Raw genomic sequence first — 12,143 nt, forward strand, 5'->3', positions numbered from 1 at the left:
ATCAGAGAATAGTGGTATCTTGGCATAGGAGTAGTTAATATTTTTATTGAAAGTAAATAGTCCTTAGCTTACCTGGCCAGTGCAGTTCAACAGTATTGTTGTGCCTTCTGAAACTTTTAATAAGTGGAGATCAAAATCACCAGTGCTATTCATTTTAAGAAATTGCCTCAACTTGCGAGCAGCACGGAATAAAAACATACCTTCCTATTATAGGAAAAAGTCAGAAGGGCCATGGTTCAAATAAAATATTAAGAAATTATAAGCTTTCTTAAGGAGCCTAGAACTTGAGCTATATTGCTAGGTAATGCCCCGCCTCCACCCCAGCTTTCTATTCCAGTTAATCATGTGACTGACAAGTAACAGAACTAAAACTTTTTGGCTCCTAGGTGACAGCATGAAGTTCTTAGAACTTGGTTTAATAATTATCTTGACTTTTAAAGTTTGTTTTCTCTATTATGCTTATGTGATCTTATCGCTTATGTGTGAACATATTAGAAGATTATTCATTTTAAACATGATAACTGAAGGAGAAGGCTTCTGGAAGCAACAATGTATTATAAGAGGTATGTGTGGTTTTTTCTTAGTATTTCTTGCATCTTTTGAGCTATGGAAGAATAGCTGATAATAAGAAAATAAAGGAGTGTAGTCACCTAAAACATAAGTTTTGCAGATATTTAAATTAAGAAATTTTTAAAGAAGAATTTATGGTTGTGATATGCCATGAGGCTAACTTAGCTACTGTGAGTTTTTAAAAGACTATGAAATAGCACACCCATTTCTGTAGGGAGAAATGACATAAACTTTTTAGGTTTTGTAAAGTGTAATACCAACTAGATGTGGTAATCATTTAGAGATAAGCAAATATTGAAAGAAAAATTTTCAAGACGCTTCCAACTAAATTATACCAATGACTTATATTTGTATGTGTGCAAGCATTCACATTAACAAGTATTTTTCTGTATAAGAAATTTAGAGGCCAGGCACGGTGGCTCATGCCTGTAATCCCAGCAGTTTGGGAGGCGGAGGCAGGCGGATCATGAGGTCAGGACATCGAGATCATCCTGGCCAGCATGGTGAAACCCCGTCTCCACTAAAAATACAAAAATTAGCTGGGTGTGGTGGTGCATGCCTGTAGACCCACTTACTCAGGAGACTGAGGCAGGAGAATCGCTTGCAACCAGGAGGCGGAGGTTAAAGTGAGCTGAGATTGCGCCACTACACTCCAGCCTGGTGACAGAGTGAGACTTCGCCTCCAAAAAAAAAAAAAAGAAAGAAAGAAAATTAGAAATAAGAGATAGGTGTGTCTTTGAATTCGACCATTCTAGTATTTTCAAGGTAAAAAATAGAATGGTGAAACAGAAAAAAAAACTTGTTATTTAATAAGCACAGGAGTATTTGTAAAACAAAAATATAAAATTGGGCCATAGTATGATTTAATCAATGGGAATTATGTGGTCAGGCTGCAAATATTAATAGTATTCATATAATTGTCTAACAGAGGCACAAAAAAAAGAAGCTTCTATAAAATCAAGCTTGAATGACAAACTCCAAATAATTATCATTACCTTATTAGCATCACAGATATGTCTTTTAAAAAAGTTAAATTCATTATTCAGGCAATTGCTACCAATTTCTTTCATGCTGTCCTGTAATAAATAACATAAAATAATATGGTTAAAACTCAGTACTTTTCTAATATCTTGTAATTATAAAAAATAATAATCTTATAATATCTGGTATTTATATGTGCATTTTAAGGAAAATAAGTTTTGCCTGGCTCAGCTGACTAAGCATGAGGAATAGTTTTCTATAGTTGAAGGATAAATAAGTGTATATACAAATCCTCCCATATTTAGAGCCCCTCCCAGATCCCATAATTGAATCCCAGAATTCTCTAAGAGAATCTGGCTCATCTAGGGAAATAAAAGTACCTATTTTAGAAGTTATGCTTTATAGACAAAGTATTATAAAATGTGAAGTCATTAAGTTGAGATGAATTTAAGAGGTTATTCAGTCAAATTTCCTGCCATCAACAAATAACAAGAAAAGGAATTTATATTAGAATGAAGGGATCCATAGAAAGCTCAACATATAAGAGAAAGAATCACAAATATATAACATACCTAAGCCCCTTTACCCCTTCATATCAGTTGTCTGTTTTACACTCTTTTCAGTTGAGCTGAGACTACAGGCTTATAATCAACATAGTATTTTCAACAGTCACAACTAATTAATTGGATGTGCAAGGAATATAAAAACATCTGCATTAGACAGTACTTTGACAGTGAGAATTAAGGTTGAAATTTATTCACAACGTTTTTAGCAATCCAATTTTCTGGGATGGTTGAGGTAGAATTTTCCTGAGACACAGTGTAATTGTATATGTGTGTATTATAAACATAGGAGTCGGAAAGCAGACTGGTATGTGCTCTACTTTTTTTTCATTTATAAAGAATGTAGTAGAAGAAGGTAGAGATTATCTAAATCAATAATTTAGTTGATATTAGGAAAAACCTCCTAAGGTTTCAGATTTTCTTATGCACTGGGTTGGACTAGCTCTGTCCAGCAAACTAGCAACTCCATGCTATCAGAGCTTCTAGGACTAAAAGCAATCTCAGCCTATGTAATGTCTCCAGAGAAACAGGATAAGAAGTGGAGCAATGGCAGGATTTAGTCATGGGCTTTGAATCCTCATCTGCCTCTCAGAAGAGTATTCATTACTGTTATCACCTGTGAAAAGCATGATGATGTCTGGGTTTACCCTGATTTTAAAATGTATATACTATCAGTTTTATCTGCAAGAAGTGTCTGAATACATACATCTCAAGTGTAAAAGATACATTTTTAATAACTATCTTCACATTGCCATTGTACATATTCCTGAAAATTTAGTGGATAATTAATATTTGCCTATTAAGTCATTTTCATGTTGACTTCCCCTTACCCCAAGGACAATAACTCATACATAATTTTTTCTTTGATAAAACATAGAGTATTTAATTCTTACCATGTCATCCTTCAAAAAAGGTGAAAAATGTGCAGCTACTCTATATGTTATCTTCCAGTTCACCAAAAATATCGTATGAGACAATATATCACATAATGAATGCCAATTTCTTGCAACATGTTAGCAAATTGCATGACACATGAATATTTAAAAAGCCATATTGGTCATGTGGCTTTTCTAGGTTATTGATAAAACTTATTTTTGGCAGATCCACAGAAAGATAATGTTATACCAGTTGATTTTTTTTTTACCTAATGCTTGATATGGAATGTAAATGTGTTACTATACCCTTAAAAGTTTGACTCCTATAGGGGTCACAGTTATTAATTCATCGACCTTAGTACATTTTATTAATGCATCTAATATAGATCTATATGACTGCCAATTACTGTTGCTTTCTAAAATTCTTTTCATTCATGCCCTATCAGAAGAATGGCTCAGAGTAAGAATTATAGATACATGGTGTTGGAAAGAAACTTAGATGGCCATCTTTTGATTTAACAAAGAATAGAATTACTTGACCAAAGTCACAATAATTGTTTCTTATTCACATGTCACCTATGTCCAGATGCAAATAAGAAACAAATCGCAGCCAGTCACGGTGGCTTACGCCTGCAATCCCAGCCCTTTGGGAGGCCAAGGTGGGTAGATCGTGAGGTCAGTAGTTCGAGACCAGCCTGGCCAACATGGTGAAACCCCATCTCTACTAAAAATACCAAAAAAAAAAAAAAAAAAAAATTAGCCAGGTGTGGTGGCACATGCCTGTAATCTCAGCCACTTGGGAGGCTGAGGCAGGAGAATCGCTTGAACCTGGGAGGCAGAGTTTGCAGTGAGCTGAGATCACGCCACTGCACTCCAGCCTGGGCAACAGAGCAAGAGTCTGTCTCAGAAAAAAATAAAAAATAAAAAGAAACATATCATATATCACATATGTCAAGATGTACATAAGAAACAAATTTCTTCAAATATTTTGTGAATATGGAAAATCAAGAGAAAAGCCAGGATTATAAGACTGAACTGCAGTATTTTCTAGTATAAAACATGACATTGGCTAAGTTCTTTTTTTTAGGTGAAGTTATTTCTTAATACTTTTGTCTTTTAACTCTTATACTAGAAGAAAAGTAATTTATAAACTATAATTACAGTATACACTATAATTACATACAAATGCATTACAGCCCTCTGAATTTGACTATATTTTATCTTTACAGTGAATTTTATGCTTTATCTTTACAGTGAGTTTTATGCTTTCATATCTTTTCATGTTTTTAGTGTCTTTTTCTTTATTTTTTATACATTTATTTTAAGTCCAGGGGTACAAGTGCAGGGTTGTTACATAGGTAAACTTGTGTCATGGGGTTTTTTTGTATAGATTATTTCATCACCCAGGTATTAAGCCTAGTATCCATTAATTGTTTTTTGATCCTCTCCCTTTTCCTACCCTCCATCCTCCAAAAAGCCCCAGTGTGTATTGTTCCCCTGTATGTGTCCATGTGTTCTCATCATTTAGCTGCCACTTACAAGTGAGAACATGTGGTATTTGGTTTTCTGTTCCTGTATTAGTTTGCTAAGGATAATGGCCTCCAGCTCCATCCATGTCCCTGCAAAGGACATGATCTCATTGTTCTTATTCTTTTTTGTGGCTGCATAGTGTTCCATGGTGTATATGTACCACATTTTCTTTATCCAGTCTATTATTGATGGTAATTTAGGTTGATTCCATGTCTTTGACACTGTAGATAGTGCTGCAATGAACATACATGTGCATGTGTCTTTATAACAGAATGATTTATATTCCCTTGGGTATATGCCCAGTAATAGGACTGCAGGGTTGAATAGTATATCTGTCTTTAGGTCTTTGAGAAATTGCCATACCATCTTCCACAATGATTGAACTGATTTACATTCCCACCAACAGTGTATAAGCATTCCTTTTTTTTCAGAGCCTTGCCAGCATGTTATTTTTTGACTTTTTAATTATAGCCATTCTGACTGGTGTGATATGGTATTCCATATTTCTTGGAGGTTTTGTTCATTCCTTTTCATTCTTTTTTCTCTACGCTTGTCTGCCTGCCATATTTCATAAAGCTCTGACATTCTTTCCTCTGTTTGGTCTATTCTACTGTTAATACTTGTGATTGCATTAGGAAATTCTTGTAGTATGTTTTTCAGCCCTGTCAGGAGGATTAACTTCTTCTCTATACTGGCTATTTTGAACCCTTGCTGGAGAGGTAATGAGGTCAGTTGGAGGAATGAGGGCACTCAGGCTTTTTGAGGTTTCAGCATTCTTGCTCTGATTCTTTCTCATTTCTGTGAGCTTATCTAATCTACCTTCAATGTTTGACGTTGCCTACCTTTTTTTTTCCCCCGGCACAATTTGGCCACTTTTCCATAGGGCTGCTGTGGTTTGCTGGGGGTCTACTTCAGTCCCTAGTTGCCTTGGATTTTCCGGTAGCTGAAGGTTATCACCAGTGAAGGCTGCAAAACAGCAAAGATGGCAGCCTGCCACTTCTTCTAGGAGCTCTGGCCCAGGGAGGTATGAACCTGTTGCCAGGTGGAATGCACCTGCAGGAGGTAGCTGGAGATCCTGGTTGGGAGGTCTTGCCCAGTCAGGAGGAAGAGAATCAGGGACCCACTTATAGAAGCAGTCTGGCCATGCTTTTGTAGAGCAGCTGCGCAGTGCTGGGGTAACGCTTCACCGCCTGTTGGCTTGGGCTCTCCAAAGCCCACAGGTTGGACAGGCTCAGTACCCAAATAGCAGAGATGGCAGCCCACCCCTCCCTCTGGGACCTCTGTCCCAGGGAGTTTCCAAATCTCTGTAGGCCAGAGAACACCAGCGGGGATGGCTGGAGGCCCTGGTTGGGAGGTCCTGCCAAATAAGGAGGGATGGCTCGGGGACCTGATTAAAGAAGCAGTCTGGCCACGTGTTGGTAGAGCAATTGTGCTGTATTGGGGGATCCTTTCTGCCCCTGATCGGTTTGGATTCTTCAAAGCCTGCAGGTTGAAAAAGGTGACTCACCCAAACAGTGAAGATAGTGGCCTTCCCCTCTCCCTGGGAACTCTGTCCCAGGTAGGCACAACACTGCTGCTGGTGGCTGGCTGGAATTCCAAGCCAATGTGTCTTATCCTTTGAGGCACCATGGAAGTAGGGCCCACAGACCATCACTGCTTGACCCCATGGATTCAGCCTCTTTCCTAAGGGTATGCACAAGGATCTAATCTCCTGCTTTTCTGGAGTTGCAGTTACTTCTGCCAGGAAGCCTGAAGCTGGAATACCTACAGTTCCTGGTTCTCCAACATGTGCCTGAGCAGCTGCTCTGCCAAGACTCCCGTATCTCTGTGTGTTAGACTGAAAGCCCTGGTGGAGTGGGTTCAAGAGGGGATCTCCCAACTCAAGGTTGCAAAGATCCGTGGGAAGAGTGTGGCTTCTGGGGTCACACATTCACTTACCGATTCTCTGGGCAGGGGAGGTTCACCTGGCTGGGTGTTGTGCCCAGGTGGGCTGTCGTCCTGCCTTTGTTTTCTATGTTCTCCATGCGTCAAGTTGTTTCCTTGATTAGTCCCAATGTGAGTACTTGGATGTTTCAGCTGAAGGTGCTGTATTTACTCGCCCTTTTGTTCCTCTTTGTGAGAGACACTTACACTAGCTGCTTCTAGTTGGCCATCTTGGCCACTTCCCCACTCCTTTTCTTTCAAGTTCTTAAAATACATAATGTTGTTTACATTTGTAGAATTATATCTTCTTTAACTTCAGCATAGTTTTCTTCTATCTTTGAATTTTTAAATTACATTTTAAGTCTTTTCTTTAGAAACACTACATGAAAAATGAATCTTCTATTGAACTTTTTCTTTTCGTGTATGTGTGTACACACATATATATACACAAACACACAATTTCGTTTTGTATGGTTTTTACCCATCCTGTCTTTCGTATGCCTGTTTTAATGGAGTATTCATTTCTGGTTTTTATTTTAGTGTCTGTATTTCCCCTAAATCCAAAGAACATTTGTTTCTTTCTGGTTTCTTTCATACTATATTGTTTTTAGCTCTTTTTACATTGGTTTCTTAGAGACTTCATATTTTCCATTGCTTTCATGGATAATTAAACTTTGGTCTAGATACTTCATTTTCCTTTTGCCTATTTTGTGTTAATTCATTTGTTCATTTATTTTGCTAGTATCAGTGCATAATTTTCCTTTTAAATTTTCTGATTATTTTTGAAGGGATGCTAAAGTAGAGTAGATTATTGTTCAGCCAATATTTAACATCTAAACTCACCAAATGAGAGGATGTTTTCATTCCATATGGCTGATGTAACAAATTACCAAAAATTTGGAGGCTCAAAACAATAAAAACTTATTATCTCACATTTCTAGAGGTTCTGGGAGAGCATGCATTGTTTGCCTCTTCTATCTTCTGTTGTGTGCCAGCATTCCTTAGTGTTCCTTGGCTTGTGGCCTAGTGGCTCCAGTCTCTGCCTCCATCTTCACATCACCTTTTTTGTGTGGGTGTCAAGTCTTCTCCTGCTTTTCTCTTAGAAGGAACTTGTGATAGCATTTAGGGCCCGCCAAGATAATCCAAAATAAACTTATCACACCAACATTCTTAATTCAATCACATCTGTAGATTCCTTTACCTTATTTTCAGATTAGAATTTTTTATCTGGGTGGCCATTATTTAGCCTACTATAGAGAAGTATGCTCCTCTGTCCATTAATGTTGAGTTTGTCCAAAAGACATGTGGTAAGAAATTGATGCTTTCTGTATAGTTTCTGTGGGTCAAGAATTTGGAAGCTGCCTAACCGGGAGCTTCTGGTTCATCTTTCATGAGGAGGCAGTCAAGATGTTGGTCATGTCTCTAGTCACCTGGACTTCATCAGGACTAGAGGATCTATTCCCAAGATGACCTATTCATGCAGGTATTGGCAGAATGCCTCAATTTCTCACCACATAAGCTTCTCCACAGGCTTTCTTCAATATCCTTCCAAGATAGTTGCTGACTTTCCCCCAAGTATCAATGTAAGAGAAAGCAAGGAGGAAGTCATGTCTTTTATTACATGGAAGTCACACACTGTCATTTCCACATTATTCAGTTGCCTTGCAGTGAGTCACTAATTCTAATCCACACTCAAGAGGAGGGAATTTAAGCTGTACCTCTTGTAAGGTGGAGTATCTTTGTGGGCATATGTTAAAACTCCCACACAGCTGCTCCTTCCGTCTTATGACTTAGAATGAAACACATGGAGGTAATTGAACTCAGCCAAACTGCATACCTGTGAACCTAAGGTAAATGCATATTACTGTATGCCTTTCTCTCTTTCTGTGTGTGTATGTGTTTGTAGCAAAAACTGACTGATAGAGAACTTGCTTTTTAGATTAACTAATTGTCCAAAAATAAAGGTGGAAAAGGGCAAAGGTAATGCAATGAAACAGCTGTTCATTCTTACCCAATTTCTGTATTCTTTGTCATAGGACAGTTTTCTTCTGAATTTTTCTCATATTTTTCTTTTCAGGAGAGAAAGTCAATATGGTTCACAGTTACTCTTCATGGTCACATGTGCTAGAGCTAGCAAACAAATGTCTAATTATTGCTCATAGCTGATTGCTGCTTTCTTTCTGTTCTTTTTTCTTTTTGTAGGGCTGGTTCTAAGGATTGGAAAGTTTTGGCATAGAATATATTCAGTCTCATGTCTCTTGCCATAAATAAAGTTGGTCCCTATAGAAATATACTTCATTGCTTTTTTTTTTTTTTTTTTTTTTTGAGATGGGGTCTGTTGCCCAGGCTGGAGTGCAGTGGCATGGTCTTGGCTCACTGCAACCTCTACCTCCTGGGTTCAAGCGATTCTCCTGCTTCAGCTTCCTAAGTAACTGGACTCCGGGCATGCACCACAAAAGCCAGCTTATGTTTGTATTTTTAGTAGACACTGGGTTTCACCACGTTGGCCAGGCTGTCCTCAAACTCCTGATCTCAAGTAAAGTAGAAATATTTTTCATTTCTGATCATCACTATGACAACCTATCCATGGCCTGGTGCCATCTGAAGCCTTATTTATAGGGCCTTTTAAAATGCACTGCTTATTTTTTAGAAAATCTACTCTGTATGAAATTTGAAAAAGGCGTATATTGTTCCTGGAATTCTATGTCAATTGCTACAATTTTTACCATTTGTCAAGTAGCTTAGCAGATTATGGTATGACTTAATAGTTAATTCTTAGTTTAAATTAAAGTCATTTATTCTTTGATCAAATATTTGAGCATTTACCCTGTGCCATTTAGTATTAGGAATACAACAGGGATCAAAATCATACATGGCTCCTTCCCTCAAGAAGTTTATTATTTGGTGGCAAAAACATTAATCCAATAACAGCAATCAATTCCCAACTTGATAACTGTTATGAATACAAGATATATGCTGCCATGAAGCCTATACAAGAAGATTTTACTTAAAAACCTCAATGAATACTTCCCGGAGAAGGATACTTCACAAGAGATCTCAATCATAAGTACCCTAGGGAAAAGGGGGATTCAGTAGCAAACAGTATAGGTGACTACTTTGAAGAGAGAGGGAACATGGCCTGTATGTGGCTAGAAAGAAGAGAGCAAGGGAAAGTAGAAGTATGGCTGAAAGAGGAAGAGACAGAACTGGTTTGACGTAAAGCCAAGGCTGGGAGAGACCAAATTATGTGTGGCCTTAAGGATATTTTAAGAAGTTTTGTATCAATCCTAAAAGCAATAATTAATGTATTTCTACTTACAAACATGGGAGTAGTTTTTCTAGTTTACTTTTTTCAATGATCATATTAACAGCCACATGCTGGATGGTTTGGAGAGATTCAAGAAAGTATATGGCTGAATCTTTATGACGCTATTACATAGTCAGTGCTTAAGATAATTGTTTATTGCACTTGGTGGTAAGAGAGAATCTAGAAATACATGAATAGATTTGAGAAATAGGAAGCAAATTTAATGTGTTTTGAAAATAAAAATTAAGCAAGATGGACATATCAAGGATCATTTTTGAGTTGTCTGGTGAGTACAACAAAAGAGTCAGATGCTCCTTGACTTACAATGGATTTACATTCCAATAAGCCCATTGTAAATTCAAAAATTATAAGCCTAACTATGGTAAGCTGGTTACCATCAGTATTGTGTTGCCATTGAGATAGGAAATAGAAGAGGTGGAGTGTATAAATTATGCGTTAGGTTTTAAACAGATGATGTTTGAGCTGACTTTCAAAGATTCAGGAACAGATGTTAAATAGACAAATAGTAAAGCCAGAGAGTTAGAAGGAAAGCCAAGAGAATGGATCGTTTTGAGGAAGTGGTGGTCCATAGAAAATGCCAATTAAAAGGTCAAGTAACTTGAGTCTTGTTCAAAATTTATCTACATAAAGAAAACAGCTAAAATAGAAAAGAAAGCTAATAATGGAATGGTAAATAGATGATGAAAAATAAAATATTAAGAAGATATATTTGTTTTCAGGTAATATTTATAAACAAGTGATAAATCTATAATAAAACATTAAGAGAAAAAGGTACTATGTAAAAGCCTATATTTAAATGTGAATGCATATGTAGACACTTGAACACACTTACCTACCAGAAGCTTTTGAACTGTCATTTAACTGACTTTCTGGATGATCAATAGTTTCTATTCCTTCTGTCAAAACATATTTACTAATGCCCAGAGAACAACGAAGACTCCAAACTAGTAGTTTAGTTTCTTATGTGCTCGTGTATATTTTCTCCCACCATTTCAGTTGCTTATTGACTAAGTCAATTCCTTAACACTAAGTCATACTTAGCGTTTAATTATAATACTTAATATTATATAAATCAATAAAATATTAGTATAAAAATAGTTGTTTTAAGACCTTCTACTTTTCCGTTTGACATATAAGAAGCTTAGAAGTTGCCAATCCATACTTAAAAGTAAAAAGCTAAACCCATTAAAAAAAAATCAACAACTCTTCTTAGATCAGAGAAGTGAGATCACAGGGCAAACCACTGCCCTAAAGTTGGAGAGACAGAGAGGATCCCCAAATTAGAGAAACAGATAGAACCACAACTTACTGAAGCAGAGATCCATGAGCAGAAACCATAGCAACCATTGTGGGGGTAGAAAAAATTAAACTGTAATTGGCAAATTGCTGAAGGCTCAGTGTGAAATGACTTTGAGAATTAAAAACTCCAAGGGTACCCAGTCATAGTGGGAGGGGCTACATACTTTTATGAGTTTGACCTTTAGGAGCTCTATCTACTAGGTCCTCATGGTAAATATCAGATGAGAAAGTCCTCTTGTGCTTCTGGTAGGAGGAGGGGAAAAAACTATTATAAAATAAGCCAGAGGTGGGAGGATCACTTGAGCCCAGAAGTTTGAGACCAGCCTGGGCAACATAGTGAGATCCTATCTTTACAAATAATTACAAAAAAATTAGCCACGCATGGTGGCACATGCCGGTGGTCCCAGCTACTCAGGTTGAAATAGGAGCATCACTTGAACCCAGGAGGTCAAGGCTGCAGTGAGCCATGATTTATATCACTGCACTTCAGCCTGGGTAACAGTAAGACCCTGTCTCAAAAAAATAATAATAATTTCTAAAAAGCTGCATAGTCTGTTCTCCTTTAAAGGGCCTAACCTCAAGGGAGACTATTTTACCAGAGCCTAATCTTCTGAGGTTTTATCAGAGTCTGATCTGCCTGGGGAAAAAAAATACCCAGCTCCAGGGTCCTCTGGTTTTTCGCATGTTGGAAGGCTGCCCTGTACCACCTAAGGAAGGGAAAAAAAAGAGCAGCACTGGTAAAGTTCACAGTCCAGGTCACAGGCTCACCAAAAGACTAAGACCTAATCACAGGCTTACAGAACACATCCCCTTTTTCCACACCGTATTATGACATCACTAAAGGCCTATTTATCACAGTTTCTTTTACTCAGAACATTATAATCAGCTATGAAAAAAAATTACAAGGCATACTAGAAGGCAAAAAACAGTTTGAAGAGCCAGAGCAAGCATAAAGACCAGACTTATATACGGCCATGAGGTTGGAATTATCAGAACAGAAATCTTTTTAAAAGTCTATGATCGAGGCCAGGTGCGGTGGCTCACGCCTGTAATCCCAGCACTTTGAGAGGCCAA

General features: G+C 37.5%; 1 protein-coding gene across 2 annotated transcripts in view; it reads right to left on the reverse strand.

Annotated features, from left to right (window-relative positions):
* The window catches only part of IL7 (interleukin 7), a 73,841-nt gene that overhangs the window by 5,629 nt on the left and 56,069 nt on the right, over positions 1-12,143 (reverse strand). For both annotated transcript variants that reach the window (XM_054497865.2, XM_054497863.2), the window contains exons 3-4: positions 1,566-1,646; positions 73-204 (exon numbers count right to left, since the gene is read on the reverse strand). In XM_054497865.2, the coding sequence (XP_054353840.1) occupies positions 73-204; positions 1,566-1,646 (213 nt within the window). The remainder of the gene's footprint in view (positions 1-72; positions 205-1,565; positions 1,647-12,143) is intronic.

Source organism: Pongo pygmaeus, chromosome 7 (assembly GCF_028885625.2).
Source record: "Pongo pygmaeus isolate AG05252 chromosome 7, NHGRI_mPonPyg2-v2.0_pri, whole genome shotgun sequence".
In the NCBI taxonomy this organism is placed as follows: domain Eukaryota; kingdom Metazoa; phylum Chordata; class Mammalia; order Primates; family Hominidae; genus Pongo; species Pongo pygmaeus.